We start from the raw sequence: 14,891 nt of genomic DNA on the forward strand, positions 1-14,891 counted from the left end.
CGGGGCCGGGCCGGGCCGTGGCGGGGGGGCTGCGGGGAGGCCCCGGGCCGTGTCCCGTTCCCGGTGCCGGTTCCGGGGGCGCTTTGCGGCGGCGGCGACGCTTTGCGGCTGCGGGCGGCGGCGCTTCGCGGCCGGGCCCGATGAGCTTTTACGACGCCTTCCGCGGCTTCTTCGGGCTCCCGGGGGGCCGCAGGTACCGGGACGGGCCCGGGGCCCCCCCGAACCCCCCCCGGATGTCCCCTGCAACCCCCTCCGGGACCCCCGTTCCCCTTCCCGGTCTCAGCGCCCCCCCCCCCGCAGGCCCCGGGAGCCGCTGTTCGGCGGAGCGCCGCGGGACGAGGACGGGGCCGAGGACGCCGAGGGCCCCCCCCGGCCGCCGCCCCCCCGATGGCTTCGGCTTCGGCCCCGGCGGCGCCCTGGAGGAGCTGCTCCGGGACGCGGGCGAGCTCCTGGGCGTCTTCGCGGGGCCCTGGGCCGGGCCCCCTCTGGCCATAGGTGGGAACGGGACCGGGGCTGGGCTCGTGGGGGGGTGGGGGGGCTCGGCGGAGCCCCCATGCCCGGCCTCACCCCCCCCCCGCCCCGGTTGTGCCCCGCAGAGCCCCCCCTGCCCGGCCCCGGCCCCGGGCGGCCGCTGCGCGACTCGATGCTGAAGCACCCGGACGGCCCCGAGGGCGCCCGAGACCCGGCCCGGCCCTGGAGCCCCCTCCCGGGGGTGCGTGGAGGGGGCCCTGCCCTGTCGGGGGGGGGCCTCGGGTGGCAGAGCCCCCCCCCTCCCCGGGCCCCGGCACCGGGCTCCGGTGACCGGTGCTGGCTTTGCCTTGCAGCTGGAGGACGCTCGCCCGGCCCCCCCGGAGCGCAGGGAGGACCGAGGTGGGTGAGGGGGGCGCCTTTGGTGGGGGGAGGTCGGGGCCGGGCGCCCCTTCCCCGCGCTCACCGCGCGGCCGCCCCGCAGATCTGGACTCGCAGGTGTCCTCGGCGGGGCTGGGCACCATCCTGAGGCCCGACGAGCCCCAGCCCCGCTCCTACTTCAAGAGCGTCTCCGTCACCAAAGTGACGCTGCCTGACGGGGTGAGTGTGCTCTGCCCTGTGCCACGGCGTGGGTGCCCCGTGCCACCGTTTGGGTGCCCCGTGACACTTTGTGGGTGCCCCGTGCCACGGTGCGGGTGCCCCGAGCAGGCGGTGGAGGAGCGCCGCACCGTGCAGGACAGCCACGGGCGCCGCGAGACGACCGTCACCCTCCGGAGGGGCGACCAGGCCTTTGTCACCACCACCAAGGAGGACGGGACGGGCAAGGACTACCGCGAGGAGGTGCTCAACATGGATGACCGTGAGTGGGGCGCCGAGGGGGGTGCGGGAGGATTGAGGGGAGCGGGATGGCGCCCTGCGAGCGAGCCCCCCCCTGCCCTCCAGGGGAGCTGGCGCAGTTCGCAGGCACGTGGCCGCAGCAAGACGAGCTCCGCGCTCCCACCCTGAGCGACCCCTCGTCCGTGCTGGGCACCTTCTTCCGTCACTGGTTCTCCGGCTGGTAGCCCTGCCCTCCTGGCAGCTGCCCCCGTACGTGAGAGGGGTGGGGGGGAGCCGGGGGGGCTGCCTGGCTCTGCCCGGGGCGGGTGCAGCCCCTTCTCCCCGCCTGTTTTCCTTGCAGGTGGGTCAGGTCCTGCTGGGACGCAGCGGCTGTGCTGGGGGCTGCCCCCCGTTCTGGGGCACCGCCGCCTTTTGGGGGCGAGCGTGTATATGTGTACAGAGCAATAAAGTCTATTTATGCTAACGGTGGCGTGCGAGGCTCCTTCGGGCACGGGGTGGGCTGGGACCCCCCAGATTTGGAGGTGGGGGTCCCACTGCAGCTCCGGGGGCTGCCCTGCGGGCGCAGACACCCACGGGGCTCCTCTGCCCTGGCCCTGTGCCTGCGCTGCTCCCTGCCCGCCTCCCCCTCCCGCTTCATCGCCTCCCCCGGGCCCTTCTCGAGGGCCCTGGGAGCACTTCCAAGGCCTTTTCATTAGCGCTGCCTGTGGTTGTGGCTCGGGAAGGGACCCGGCGGAGGAAAGCAGTGGCTCTCCAGCTGGGGAGGCTCCCACACCGGGACGCGGGGCAGGGCGGACTTACACGAGCCAGGACTCGGTGCCCCGCGGCTGCCGGGGAATCCTCGGGGGGCTCCAGCACCACAGGCAGGGACGGGTGGGAGCAGGGACGCGGCTGCTGCCCACAGCCCCACACGGGACTCTGGTCCCTGCGAGGCGTCTCCCCGCTGCATCTCGCAGCCCTGATTGGTTTAAAGTCTGCGCGTTATCATCCACCCCAGCCCGGGGCTCATAAAATGCCACAGGGAGCCGGTGCTGCTGCCACTGCCCCTGCCTGGCCGGCCCCATGGGTTCCGCGTCCTTCTTGAAGAGGGCCCAGGCCCTGCTCCACGTCCGCAACCGGCTCCTGCGGGAGTGCCTGGCCGAGCTGCTGGCCGTCTTCGTGCTCATCGTGAGTGGGGCATGGGGGCTGCGGGTGGGCTGGGGACGGGGCCGAGTGCGGGGCGGCCACCGCTGGGGTCCTGCAGCCCCGCGGCTGTGCTGCGCCCCAGGACGGGGATGGGATGGGGCTGCCTGGGGGGGTGGCTGTGCCGTGACTGACAGTGACCCCAAACCCGCCTCACCTCCGGCGTGAACCCTGGTCCCACGATGCCTGATGCACCCTCTGCTGCGGGCGCTTCGGTGTGATAAGGGAGCGGGTGCTGCCACGTGTGCCTGAGGGAGCAGAGCAGGGCAATGCGTGCCTTGACGCCTCCTGCCCCGAGGCAGGCAAAGGTTGGGCTCCAGAGCTGTGCTGGGCACTTGGGACGGATCCAGCAGCGGTGAACATTGGCACCGCAGCTCTGCCAGCGCCCCCCAGCCCCGACGTCTCCCTGCAGAAGCAGATGACTCAGTTACTGATAATATTTTTCCCTCATCATCAAAAACGTGAGCAAGGGCAGTAACTGCAGCCCTGCCTGGCCCGTCCCGCGTGGGCAGCTGGAGCCCAGAAAATGGGGGAGCCCCGCGCCCAACCACACAAAACCGCGGAGACTGCAGGGGAAGAGGCACCGGGGCAGCGCGTGGCACGGGGTGGTGTTGGTCCCGCCAGTGGCCGCAGCGCGCGGGACCACAGGTGCTGTGCAGGGGCTCAGTGAGGGGCTGGGGGTGCGGAGGCGGTGGTGGAGCCGTGCCCCTCTCCCCCAGCTGATCACGCTGAGCGGCTCGGCGCAGATGGTCACCAGCTCCGGGACCAAGGGGAACATCCTCACCTCCTACCTGGCGGGTGCCCTGGCTGTCATGGTGGCCGTCTACACAGCGGGGGGAGTCTCTGGTGAGGCTGGGGTCCCTGCGCTGCTGCGGGGGCTCTGTTCTGCGCTCCCTACGCTCGCCCCTCCAGCACCAGGCTGCTGCCGGCTCTGGATCCTTCAGGCCCCCAGCTCCCAGCCCCTCTTCCCCGCTCTGTTGCAGGGGCTCACCTGAACCCAGCTTTCTCCCTCTGCATGTGCCTGCTGGGGCAGCTCCCGCTGTGGAAATTTCCCATTTTCGTGGCCGTGCAGACCTTGGGATCTTTCATCGCCGCCGGAGCCGTCTACGCCCTGTACTATGGTATGCAGAAGCCCATGTGCACCCCGGCACTCTGGGGACAGGGTGTGCACGGGGCGGGCGTGCTGCCGGGGTCCTGGCTCCGCATGTGCCCTGCACCGGCACGCGTGCACTGGCTCTGCCCCGCAGATGCCATCCAGTTCTACAGCAACGGGACCCTCGCTGCCTCCGGCCCCCTGGAGACCGCCTCCATCTTCGCCACGTACCCTGCCAAGTACCTCTCTCTCTCCAATGGCTTCCTGGACCAGGTGGGTGCCAGCCCCGCGGCCCCCTGCCGGGGTGCTGACCCCCGTGGCGCTGAGCTGCCGTGCCGGCCCCGCAGGTGATGGGCACGGCGCTGCTGATCGTGGGCATCCTGGCCATCACCGACACCCGCAACAAGGGCGTCCCCAAGGGCCTGGAGCCGGTGGCCGTGGCCCTGCTGGTTTTCTCCATCGAGGTCTCCATGGGCTCCAACTGCGGCTGCCCCATGAACCCTGCGCGGGATTTCGGGCCCCGGCTCTTCACCTACGTGGCGGGCTGGGGCGCGGAGGTCTTCAGGTGGGTACAGGGGGACATGGGGAAAGGGGGGGGGGGGGCAGCACGGACTCCCCCGTGCCCACGCTGCCCCGGTCCCCAGCAGGGACAACGCCTGGTGGTGGGTGCCGGTGGTGGCCCCGCTGCTGGGGGCGGCCGTGGGCACGGCGCTCTACCAGCTCCTCGTGGCCTTCCACCACCCGGCGGAGGACGGCGGCGGCGGCGGCGCCCGGGGGGCCAAGCGGGACAGCAGCAGCACCGCCATCCCCCTGGGAGCCGGGCCCTGGGACAAGTGACAGCGGGCAGCGGCGCGGCCCCAATAAAGGAGCCCCGATGCGGGCACCGTGTGTCTGTGCTGGGGGGCACCGGGCGGAGGAGGGGGGGGCACCGGAGAAACGGGGGTACCGGGAGGAGGGGGAACCGGGGGGGTGGGCACCGGGCAAGAGGGGGGGGGTCACAACCGTCGGGCCCGGCCATGGGGGCCTCGACGGCCGCCCCCGAGCCCCGCTCCCCGCCGTGCCCCGGGGTCCGTCCCCCCCCCCCCCTCCCCGGTCTCTCCCCGCCGCCCCCGCATCACTTCCGCCGCCGCCCGCCGACCGGCGCCGCCGCGGCCATGGGGCGCTGAGGCGGCGGCAGCGGCAACGGGGCCGCAGCGGCCCCGGCCCCGGCCCCGGCCCCGGCCCCGGGCCGGCCCCTGCCCGCCCGCTCCCCATGGGCTGCGGGGCCGCGGGCCATGGAGCGGTGCGCGGCCCGCCGGGCCCCAGGTGAGCGGGGCGGGCCCCGGTAGGCCCCGGCGGGCCCCGGTAGGCCGCGGCGGGCCCGGTGCGGTCGTTGCCCCGGCAACGCGGCGGCTCCCGCAGCGGCGGGGCGGGGCGGGGCGGGGCGGGCCCGGGGCACCGGCACCGGCACCGGCCGCGCGGGATGGCGCCGCCGGGGCGCGCCGCGGGCCCGCAGCCATGACGGTGCCCCGGGAGATGCCCGAGAAGTGGCCGCGGGTCCGGGGCCCCGGGGGGGCAGGTGGGTGCGGGCCGGACCCGGCACCGGGAACGGGCCGGGCCTGCGGGGATGTGCGAGGGAGGGGGAGGAGGAACGGGGCCGCAGCGCCGGGGGGGGCCCAGAGCAGGGCCGGGGGTCCCGGGGGCGCAGGGCCGGGGGTCCCGGGGCTGCGGGGGGGGATGGAGCCCGGGTGGGGGTCTCACGGTGTGCAGGGACAGGGCTGGGGCTTTGGGGCCAGGAGGGATTTGGGGTGCAGGTGAGTTGGGGGGGGGGGGGAGTAGGAGAGCCTGGGGGGGCAGTTGTGGGGCTGGGGGGGGGGCAGTTGTGGGGCCGGGGGCGCGGGGCTGAGGACGCGCTGTGTTGCAGAGGAGGAGCGGCGGGTGCGAGCCAACGCGCGGGAGTACAACGAGAAGTTCCAGTACGCGGTGAGTGGGGACCCCGGCAGCACCCCCGCGGCTCTCCCGCCGGGGTCGGGGGCTCGGGGGTCTGGGGTCTGGGCCTTGCGTTGCCCACCGGCTGGGTGCAGGGAGCTGGGGCTAAAAATAGGTGTTTGTGCCTGAGGAAATTGTGCTGACCAGCCGTTAACGCCCTGGAGCTGCGGGGCCGGGGCTGGAGGGGGGCATCTTGTGCTCCCAGGGGGTTACCCGGCCCCCACCAGGGCCCTGACCCCCCCAGATCTGCCTGAGCCCCCTCCCCGGTCCTGGAGCACCAAGGTCTGGCTAATTAACGAGCTTCCGGAGCGGCCGGGGGAGGGGCAGCGCTCACCTTGGCCTCCCCCTCCACGCTGGAGGTTATTTCTGGCTGCTCCAGACCAGGCCCTGCCTCAGCCTCACCGCCTGGGAGGCCGCTGGGGGGACTGGGAGCCGCTGGGGGGACTGGGAGCTGCTGGGATGCTCTGGAGGAGGAGGCCAGCCCCGGGTACCGGCTGGCGGCAGAGGAATCGGCTTCTCGAGGAAGGTGCCACAGTGTTAGGACTAGGGCAGGAGCCGGGGGTCTGGGTTTATATCCAGAGCCCCCAAATCGGGGGTGAGCTGTGCCGCAGCCCTGCCCCAGAGCGATGCTGGGAGCCACGGGGCCTCGGCGACTCCTGAGCCTCGCTTCTGGCCTGCTCCATCCTCAGAGCAACTGCATCAAGACCTCCAAGTACAACATCGTCACCTTCCTGCCTGTCAACCTCTTCGAGCAGTTCCAGGAAGTGGCCAACACCTATTTCCTCTTCCTCCTCATCCTGCAGGTGAGTGCTGGGGGCCCGGAGAGACGGGGGTCCCTGCGCTGTCCTCCCCGGGCCGTGCACCCGGGGGCCTAGGGCACGTCCTGCCCCTGGGGAGCTGCAGGGTTGGTGGCGTGGGGCCGGGGCTTGCCCTGGCCCTATAACTCTCTCTCCCCGTCCCCAGCTGATCCCGCAGATCTCTTCGCTCTCCTGGTTCACCACCATCGTGCCTTTGGTTCTTGTCTTAACCATCACAGCTGTCAAAGATGCCACCGACGACTACGTGAGTGCTCCCCGTGCGCCCCTCTCCCCGGGGCTGCTCGCCCTGTGTCGGGCACAGGGACTTGGGGCTGGGCGGGGGGCTGCGAGCCTGGGGTGGGTGCATGGTGCTGCCCGGTGGAGGCGATGCTGGGGCTGTGGCAGTGGTGGTGGGGGGGCAGCGGATGCAGGACCCCATCCCCAGTGTGGCTGACGCTGCTGTCTCTTCCCTTCTGTGCCCAGTTCCGCCACAAGAGCGACAACCAGGTGAACAACCGGCAGTCTCAGGTGCTGATCAGCGGAGTGTGAGTGTCACGGGGACAGGGCCGCCGGGGAGGGGGCTCGGGACCCCCATGGGACGCAGCCCCCTCCGGAGGGGCACGGGGAAGCGATGCTGCTGGCTCCCGTGTGACGCCGCCCCGCTGTCCCTCTGCAGCCTCCGGCAGGAGCAGTGGATGAACGTCCGCGTTGGGGACATCATCAAGTTGGAGAACAACCAGTTCGTGGCAGTGAGTTTGGCCCCGAGATGAGCACGGCCCTGGCTGGGCAGCGTGCGGGGGACATGGGTCTTTCTGCCCACGCTGCTTTCGTGCTCCTTTGTCATCTCTTGGGGCTGAGACTGCGGGGTTTCCTGAGGCTGGAAGTTGCATTTAGGCTGCGTTTGAGGTCTGGGGATTTGTCTGACACGGGCACTTCAGGCAATGGCATCCAAGTCAGCTCCAGAGACCCTGCTGGCCTTAGCTTCTGTAGGGCAGGGCTGCATCGGAGGGCCAGGAGCTTCCCCGAGGAAGGCAGAGGGGAGCCGCAGTGCCAGCGCAGCCCTTCAGCGTGTCTCTCCCGACAGGCTGACCTCCTCCTCCTCTCCAGCAGTGAACCCCATGGGTTGTGCTACATAGAGACCGCGGAGCTGGATGGGTAGGTAACTCCCGCTCTCCTTGGGTGCCGGCAATCCCTGGGCCACGGGTCGCAGGGGAAGGCAAGAGGTAGGAGTGAGATCAGGCTGAAGGCAGGGTGGGAGCTGCTGGGGGCCCAAAACTGGGGAGCGTCCCTGAGTTCCTCCCTGCCAGGCTGTTGCTAACCCTGTGCAACGTCTCCTTACCCACAGAGAGACCAACATGAAGGTGCGACAAGCCATCCCCGTGACCTCGGAGCTGGGTGACACCAGCAAGCTGGCCCTGTTTGATGGTGAGTACCTGAAAGCAGCGCTCTGCGATGGGGACAGCTCTCGGGTATCCTCCTGCGTCACTTGGCTTGGGTCTGCCTTGCTCCTGGAGAGACCAGGACCATCCGTGTGACACTGCAGTCCCGTGGCTCAAAAAGGGTCTCTGGGGAGGGTGCTGGGAGCACTGGGATGGAGCTGGGCAGGTGGGGAAGGTGTGTTAGAGCTGAGCTGTCCTCTGCGTCCAGGCGAGGTTATCTGTGAGCCCCCCAACAACAAGCTGGACAAGTTCGGCGGGACGCTGTACTGGAAGGAGAACAAGTACCCCCTGAGCAACCAGAACATGCTGCTGCGGGGCTGCGTCCTGCGCAACACGGAGTGGTGCTTCGGCCTCGTCATCTTCGCAGGTGGGTTGGGACAGCCTGCCGCCGCTGCCCTCCGGGGAGGGGAGAGAAGAGGAGGGGACCCACCAACAGCTTTCCCTCTCCCCAGGTCCCGACACGAAGCTGATGCAAAACAGCGGCCGGACCAAATTCAAGCGGACGAGCATCGACCGGCTGATGAACACGCTGGTGCTCTGGGTGTGTGGAAAGGGAGCTCTGGGGGAACCCGTCCCTGACCCGGCTGGGGCTCTGATGTCCCCTCCTGTCCCCAGATCTTCGGGTTCCTGGTGTGCATGGGTGTGATCCTGGCCATCGGCAACGCCATCTGGGAGCACGAGGTGGGCGTCTGCTTCCAGATCTACCTGCCCTGGGACGAGGGAGTGCACAGTGCCTTCTTCTCCGGCTTCCTCTCCTTCTGGTCCTACATCATCATCCTCAACACTGTGGTGCCCATCTCGCTCTACGTGAGGTAGGGCAGGGGCTGTGGGGCTGGGCTGTGGGCGTGCGAGGGGCAGGCGCCAGGAGCAGGGCTGGGGAGGGGAGACGGGGATGGAGACCCCGGGGCAGGGCTGCGTGCGCGGGGCGGGCGCGGGCTGCTCTCCTGGAGGTGGGCCACATCTGCCCTTGGGGATACCCCAAGACCTGAGGCCCTGCAGGTCCCTCGGGGCCCCCCTGGCTGTGTCTGTCTGGCTGCTCATCTCTCCCTGCCCTGGCTGCATGCTGGTTATTTTGCTCTGCCCTCCTGCAGCTCCCAGGCTCCTGCACTGTCCCTTTCTCTCTCTCTTTTAATTTCTCTCTCTTTTCGTTCCCCAGCATGGGTTCTGTCACCCTTAGCCCCGAGGTAAGAACGTGTCGCCCCCACCCCTCCCACTAGCTCATTGCTGTCTGCCCTGGGGGCTGGGGAGGGGGTTTTGGGGCACGTAGGTGTGTGAGAAGCTCGGGGAGCTCTGCGAGCTGTCCCCTCCGTGTCCCTGGTGGCGGCTGTTGGCAGGAGTGGGTGCGGGCCAGCCCCGGGGAAGGGCGCGGGAGACGGAAAGCAGCGTGGGGCCCTGGGTGCCAGGGTGCCCCCGGGGCTGGGGGCCTGGGGTGGGCGTGCGTGTGCCCATCGCTGGCTCAGCAGAGCGGGCTGCCCTCCCCGGTGACACCTGGCTGTGCCCCCCACGCAGCGTGGAGGTGATCCGGCTCGGGCACAGCTACTTCATCAACTGGGACAAGAAGATGTACTGTGCCAAGCGCCGGACGCCAGCCGAGGCCCGGACCACCACCCTCAACGAGGAGCTGGGGCAGGTGGAGTACATCTTCTCCGACAAGACCGGCACCCTCACCCAGAACATCATGGTCTTCAGCAAGTGCTCCGTGAACGGGCACAGCTACGGTGAGCACCGGGGATAAGGATGGGGCCGCCTCGGGGCGTGGGTGCACCGGCTGCTCTCCCGCAGATGCCTTGGGGCAGCCGTTTCCTTCTCCCGGGGGAGATGGGGGGATGAGGGGGGCCATGTGCAGCGCCGTGGGGCTGTCCTGTGGCACTCCTGGGCGTCGGTCCCTGCCTCGGTTAACTCCGTGCCCTGGTTTGCAGGCGACGTGCAGGACGTGCTGGGTCACAAGGCAGAGCTGGGAGAGGTAAGGGTGCTTCAGGGCCGGTGCCTGCGGTGCTGGTGGCCATGTGTCATGGATGTCACCCTGTCCTCTCCCCCTGCCAGAGGCCAGAGCCGGTTGATTTCTCCTTCAACCCGCTGGCGGATCCACGGTTCCAGTTCTGGGACCCCAGCCTGCTCGAAGCTGTCAAGCTGGGGGATCCCCACGTGCACGAGTTCTTCCGCCTGCTCTCGCTCTGCCACACCGTCATGTCCGAGGAGAAGAGCGAAGGTGGGCGAGGAGGGCAGCACCTGCCTGCCCAGCTCAGGAAGGGCACCGGCCCTGATCCCCGTGCTGTCCCCTGCCCCCAGGGGAGCTGTTTTACAAGGCTCAGTCCCCGGACGAGGGGGCGCTAGTCACGGCCGCCAGGAACTTCGGCTTCGTGTTCCGGTCCCGCACACCCAAAACCATCACAGTGCACGAGCTGGGCCGAGCCATCACCTACCAGCTGCTGGCTATCCTGGACTTCAACAACATCCGCAAGCGCATGTCTGTCATCGGTGAGGTTCTGGGCACGGCACCGGGGCTGCGGGAGGGCTGCAGTGGGGCCGGGGTGCTTGGCTCTGCGTGGTGCGATGTGGCTGTGGAGGAACACGGCTGGGGCCTGGAGCAGGACCTGCTCCTGCACCCCTGAGCCTGGCAGCTTGTCCCCTGCTTCCCGCAGTCCGCAGCCCCGAGGGCAAGATCCGGCTGTACTGCAAAGGCGCTGACACCATCCTGCTGGAGCGCCTGCACCCCACCAACCAGGACCTGACGAATGTCACCACTGACCACCTGAATGTGAGTGGGGCAGGGGGCTGCCGACAGGGCTCGAAGGGCAGGGGGGCTGCCCAGAAGCGCTGAGCCTGGGTTGTGCCCCGTCCTGGGGGGAAATTAAAGTCTGGGAACGCTGCTGGGGGTCTGCCTGCGTGCCCAGCTTCAGCTGCTTGCAGGAGTATGCCGGCGAGGGGCTGCGGACGCTGGTGCTGGCCTACAAAGACCTGGAGGAGAGCTACTACGAGGACTGGTCTGAGCGGCTACACCGAGCCAGCGGGGCCCCCGAGGCCCGTGAGGATCGCCTGGCTCGGCTTTACGATGAGGTGGAGCACGATATGATGGTGCGTGGGCTGGGGGACTGGGCAGGGAGGTGGCCGGGGGGCAGCCCGTGCTGACCCCCTGCCCGTTTGGATCCCACAGCTGCTTGGAGCCACGGCCATCGAGGACAAACTGCAGCAGGGGGTCCCCGAAACCATCGCCATCCTGACGCTGGCCAACATCAAGATCTGGGTGCTGACAGGGGACAAGCAGGGTGAGCCACCGCTGGCGGGGAGCTATCGGCGGGCGTCTGGGCTGGTGGGAGATGAGAACATCCATGGGCTGGATCCTGCCATGCGGAGGGACACCACCCCCCACTCAGCCCCTGGCTCCCCGTCCCCAGAAACAGCTGTGAACATCGGCTATTCCTGCAAGATGCTGACCGACGACATGACCGAGGTGTTTGTGATCACGGGCCACACGGTGCTGGAGGTGCGCGAGGAGCTCAGGTGAGGGCAGGGGGGCAGACAGAGGACACCTGTGGGGCACAGCTCTGCATGGGGGAGCTGGGGGGTATTAGGGTACCCCGAGTAGAGCCCCCCGACCTCTCTCCCCTCAGGAAGGCCCGGGAGAAGATGATGGATGCGTCACGCCCCATGGGCAACGGCTTCTCCTACCAGGAGAAACTCTCCTCCACCAAGCTCACCTCGGTGCTGGAAGCCATCGCGGGCGAATACGCCCTGGTCATCAACGGGCACAGCCTGGTAGGGCCTGGGGAGCGCGGGGCCGGGCGCCCCGCCTGCCCCTGCTCTTGTCCCCGACTGTCCCCACGCTCTCCTTGCAGGCCCACGCGCTGGAGGCGGACATGGAGGTGGAGTTCCTGGAGACGGCGTGTGCCTGCAAGGCCGTCATCTGCTGCCGTGTCACGCCCTTGCAGAAAGCCCAGGTGGTGGAGCTGGTGAAGAAGTACAAGAAGGCCGTGACCCTGGCCATCGGGGACGGCGCCAACGACGTCAGCATGATCAAGAGTGAGTCCCGGAGTCTGGCGAGCCATGGGAGGGACGGGTCCGTCCTCGTGCTGTCCTGGGGCCTGCTGGAGCCCCCGTCCTTGCCCCTCTGCATCGTGCAGGAGCACAATCCGGGCTGGGGGGAGCTGTCACTGTCCCCTGTGCTCCTGGCAGGGCCCTACTCACCCCACGTCTCTCTTTCCACAGCTGCTCACATCGGGGTGGGCATCAGCGGGCAGGAGGGCATCCAGGCGGTGCTGGCCTCCGACTACTCCTTCTCACAGTTCAAGTTCCTGCAGCGGCTGCTCCTCGTGCACGGGCGCTGGTCCTACCTACGCATGTGCAAGTTCCTCTGCTACTTTTTCTACAAGAACTTTGCTTTCACCATGGTCCACTTCTGGTTTGGCTTCTTCTGCGGCTTCTCGGCACAGGTAAGTTACTGGCTCTGTGCTCATCGCAGGGTCTGTGCGTGAGCTGCGCTCTCAGAAGCGTGCCCCAGTCCCTGGGGCGCCTCATCCTGCACCAGCAGGCAGAGCCTGGGCTCCTTCTGGAGGCACGGTGCTCGGTGCGAGGAGCCCGTGTCACAAGGGCTGCCAGGCGGTGGCAGCAGCACCCCACGCTGCTCGGGTTGGGCACCCACAGGCGCTGGGGGTGGCTCCTGCGTCCCCGCTCTCTGGGGACTGTGGGCACGGGGATGTGTGGGCTGGCTCGGGCGTGGGGCCCGCAGGTCTTGCATCCCCCTGAGACCTCCGTCCCACGCAGACCGTGTACGACCAGTACTTCATCACGCTGTACAACATCGTCTACACCTCGCTGCCTGTGCTCGCCATGGGCGTCTTTGACCAGGTACAGTGGGGCGCGACGAGGCCGGGGGCTGCTGAGGGGGTGTCCGGGGGCACAAGGAGCTGGTGCTGCTCTGCAGGGGCTCCGGGTGCGGCTGTGGGAGCTGCCCAGGATCCGTGCTGCCCCCGCCTGGCGTCCTGCGGGAGGAAAGGCTGCTCCGGGCTGGGCTGGGCTGTCCTTGTCCCTGCTGCTGGCGGTGGCAAAGGCTGGCTCGGCCCCAGGCTGCCTGGGGCTGGAGGGAGGCGCCCAGATTGCTGCGTGCCCCCAGGACGTGCCGGAGCAGCGGAGCATGGAGTACCCCAAGCTCTACGAGCCCGGGCAGCTGAACCTGCTCTTCAACAAGCGGGAGTTCTTCATCTGCATCGCCCAGGGCATCTACACCTCCGTGCTCATGTTCTTCATCCCCTACGGCGTCTTCGCTGACGCCACCCGTGACGACGGTGCCCAGCTGGCCGACTACCAGTCCTTTGCTGTCACCGTTGCCACCTCCCTCGTGATTGTCGTCAGCGTGCAGGTAGGGAGGGAGTCCTGTGCTATGCCGGGAGGCGGCTGTCGCACCGAGGGCACGTGCGGTGAGGGGCCTGTGGCCATGCTCAGGGCACCCTGGCTGTTCCTCGAGCCCTGCCTCCTCCTTCCCCTCTCTGCCAGATCGGTCTGGACACAGGCTTCTGGACGGCCATCAACCACTTCTTCATCTGGGGCAGCCTGGCAGCCTACTTCGCCATCCTCTTTGCCATGCACAGCGATGGCCTCTTCCAGATGTTCCCCAACCAGTTCCGCTTCGTGGGTGAGTCCCGTGGGGCCGAGTGCTGCTCCCCCCCCCTTTTGGGGTCCTCGGGCAGGGCGCTGTCCCCGCCAGGCCCTGGCTCATGCCTCCCCCCGCCAGGTAACGCGCAGAACACCCTGGCGCAGCCCACCGTCTGGCTGACCATCGCCCTCACCACTGTGGTCTGCGTCATGCCTGTCGTTGCCTTTCGCTTCCTCAAGCTGGATCTGAAACCTGAGCTCTCAGACACGGTAAGCCCCTGGGGGGAGCGCGGGGGGAGCGACGGAGAGCCGCAGTGCCCCCCCCCCCCCCCCCAGTACCCTGACGGTGCCCCCGCTCCCTGCCTCTGCCCCCAGGTGCGCTACACTCAGCTGGTACGGAAGAAGCAGAAAACCCAGCACCGCTGCATGCGGCGTGTGGGGCGCGTGGGCTCGCGCCGCTCCGGCTACGCCTTCTCCCACCAGGAGGGCTTCGGGGAGCTCATCATGTCGGGCAAGAACATGCGCCTCAGCTCCCTGGCGCTCTCCGGCTTCGCCGCCCGCCCCAGCGCCAGCTGGATCGAGACCCTGCGCAAGAAGAAGGGCGGCGAGGGCAGCACCGCCTGCAGCCCCAGCGGCGCCGCCGCCGACAAGACGCTCAAGGTGTGAGGCTGGGGGGGGGTCGCGTCCCCTCCCGTGCAGCCGGGGGGGGAGGGTCCAGCCAGCGCCAGCCTGTGGCCTCCCCCCGGCTCCTGTGCCCTCTCTCCACGCAGCCATGAGCCAGGCCCCCTCCTGGGGGTTCCCTGGGGGGAGCAGGGGCCGTGCGGGCCTGGGTGCTGAGGTTTGGAGGAGGCTGGACTGTTGCAGTGTAACCAAAAAACAAAAATACAAAAGAAACTCTTCCCTGTCCCTGTGCTGGACAGACGGATGCTGGCCCCCGGCAGCGCCCCCCGCCCCCCGGGGCACTTCTCTATCAGTATTCACCTCCACAGCGTGCAAACACCCCGATCACACGCGAATGTATCATGCCAGAGCCACCACCACGGGCAGGGCGTGGGGGGCCTAGGGGGCAGCACCCTGCGCCCTGCCCGCTCCCCCCACCCCTCACCCACGTGTCTTCTTTTTATATATAAAAGGAAAAAAAAAGAAAAAAAAAAAAACATCAAAAAGGAAGAAAAACCCTCCAAGTTTACAGAGCGCCTCGTTTCTCTCAGCGTTGGCACAGCTGGTTAGGGAGAGAGCACGGGGATGGGGGGGACGGGGACGGGGGGCAAGGTCCCTGCGGGTGCAGGGGACGTCGCCGTCCTCTGCCACTCGCTCCCGCGTGGGCACGAGAGGGAGAGGTCCCTGCAGGAGAGAAGCCCCTGCAGGGTGAGCCCTGGGCCAGGCTCTCAGGGCACGGGACCCCCGTGGGGCGTGCGGTGGGAAAGGGGAAGCGGCCCCTGGCGCCTTCCTGCTTTCTGCGGGCAGGAGCCCGAGGCCCTGCGGCGTTTGCACGCTGCCGTGATTCACTCCCACGCCGGG

At 68.9% G+C, this 14,891-nt stretch overlaps 3 protein-coding genes across 7 annotated transcripts; all 3 read left to right on the plus strand.

Annotated features, from left to right (window-relative positions):
* The first annotated feature begins 125 nt into the window (after nucleotides 1–125).
* On the plus strand, nucleotides 126–1,765 carry HAX1 (HCLS1 associated protein X-1). Its single transcript, XM_040539257.1, is given in 9 exon segments — nucleotides 126–193; nucleotides 301–376; nucleotides 378–500; nucleotides 503–712; nucleotides 825–870; nucleotides 953–1,068; nucleotides 1,177–1,327; nucleotides 1,411–1,554; nucleotides 1,646–1,765. Coding segments are annotated over 8 exon segments (894 nt in total). The 5' UTR covers nucleotides 126–140; the 3' UTR covers nucleotides 1,530–1,554; nucleotides 1,646–1,765.
* A 93-nt stretch (nucleotides 1,766–1,858) lies between these two features.
* AQP10 (aquaporin 10) lies at nucleotides 1,859–4,494 on the plus strand. 2 transcript variants are annotated; one of them, XM_040539255.1, is made up of 6 exons: nucleotides 1,859–2,469; nucleotides 3,204–3,330; nucleotides 3,468–3,605; nucleotides 3,732–3,850; nucleotides 3,925–4,142; nucleotides 4,222–4,494. In XM_040539255.1, the coding sequence occupies exons 1-6, from the start codon at nucleotides 2,365–2,367 to the stop codon at nucleotides 4,412–4,414; spliced, it is 900 nt and encodes a 299-aa protein (XP_040395189.1). In that variant the 5' UTR covers nucleotides 1,859–2,364; the 3' UTR covers nucleotides 4,415–4,494. The 2 variants fall into 2 exon arrangements, with proteins under 2 accessions (XP_040395189.1, XP_040395188.1); XM_040539254.1 differs by having other exon boundaries at nucleotides 3,468–3,850.
* Nucleotides 4,495–4,778: 284 nt separating this feature from the next.
* On the plus strand, nucleotides 4,779–14,559 carry ATP8B2 (ATPase phospholipid transporting 8B2). 4 transcript variants are annotated; one of them, XM_040539261.1, is made up of 27 exons: nucleotides 4,782–4,882; nucleotides 5,481–5,539; nucleotides 6,235–6,348; nucleotides 6,509–6,607; nucleotides 6,826–6,887; nucleotides 7,019–7,091; nucleotides 7,427–7,497; nucleotides 7,688–7,767; nucleotides 7,990–8,148; nucleotides 8,234–8,322; nucleotides 8,397–8,593; nucleotides 9,291–9,499; nucleotides 9,701–9,744; nucleotides 9,825–9,990; nucleotides 10,071–10,259; nucleotides 10,424–10,539; nucleotides 10,692–10,856; nucleotides 10,936–11,047; nucleotides 11,177–11,282; nucleotides 11,393–11,537; nucleotides 11,618–11,801; nucleotides 11,988–12,211; nucleotides 12,543–12,626; nucleotides 12,892–13,137; nucleotides 13,272–13,410; nucleotides 13,510–13,640; nucleotides 13,746–14,559. In XM_040539261.1, the coding sequence occupies exons 1-27, from the start codon at nucleotides 4,852–4,854 to the stop codon at nucleotides 14,034–14,036; spliced, it is 3,585 nt and encodes a 1,194-aa protein (XP_040395195.1). In that variant the 5' UTR covers nucleotides 4,782–4,851; the 3' UTR covers nucleotides 14,037–14,559. The 4 variants fall into 4 exon arrangements, with proteins under 4 accessions (XP_040395192.1, XP_040395195.1, XP_040395193.1 ...); XM_040539259.1 differs by lacking the exon at nucleotides 4,782–4,882 and adding an exon at nucleotides 5,004–5,135; XM_040539260.1 differs by lacking the exon at nucleotides 4,782–4,882 and adding an exon at nucleotides 5,004–5,135 and having other exon boundaries at nucleotides 11,183–11,282.
* The last annotated feature ends 332 nt before the right edge of the window (nucleotides 14,560–14,891 follow it).

Source organism: Cygnus olor, chromosome 28, assembly GCF_009769625.2.
Source record: "Cygnus olor isolate bCygOlo1 chromosome 28, bCygOlo1.pri.v2, whole genome shotgun sequence".
Classification (NCBI taxonomy): domain Eukaryota; kingdom Metazoa; phylum Chordata; class Aves; order Anseriformes; family Anatidae; genus Cygnus; species Cygnus olor.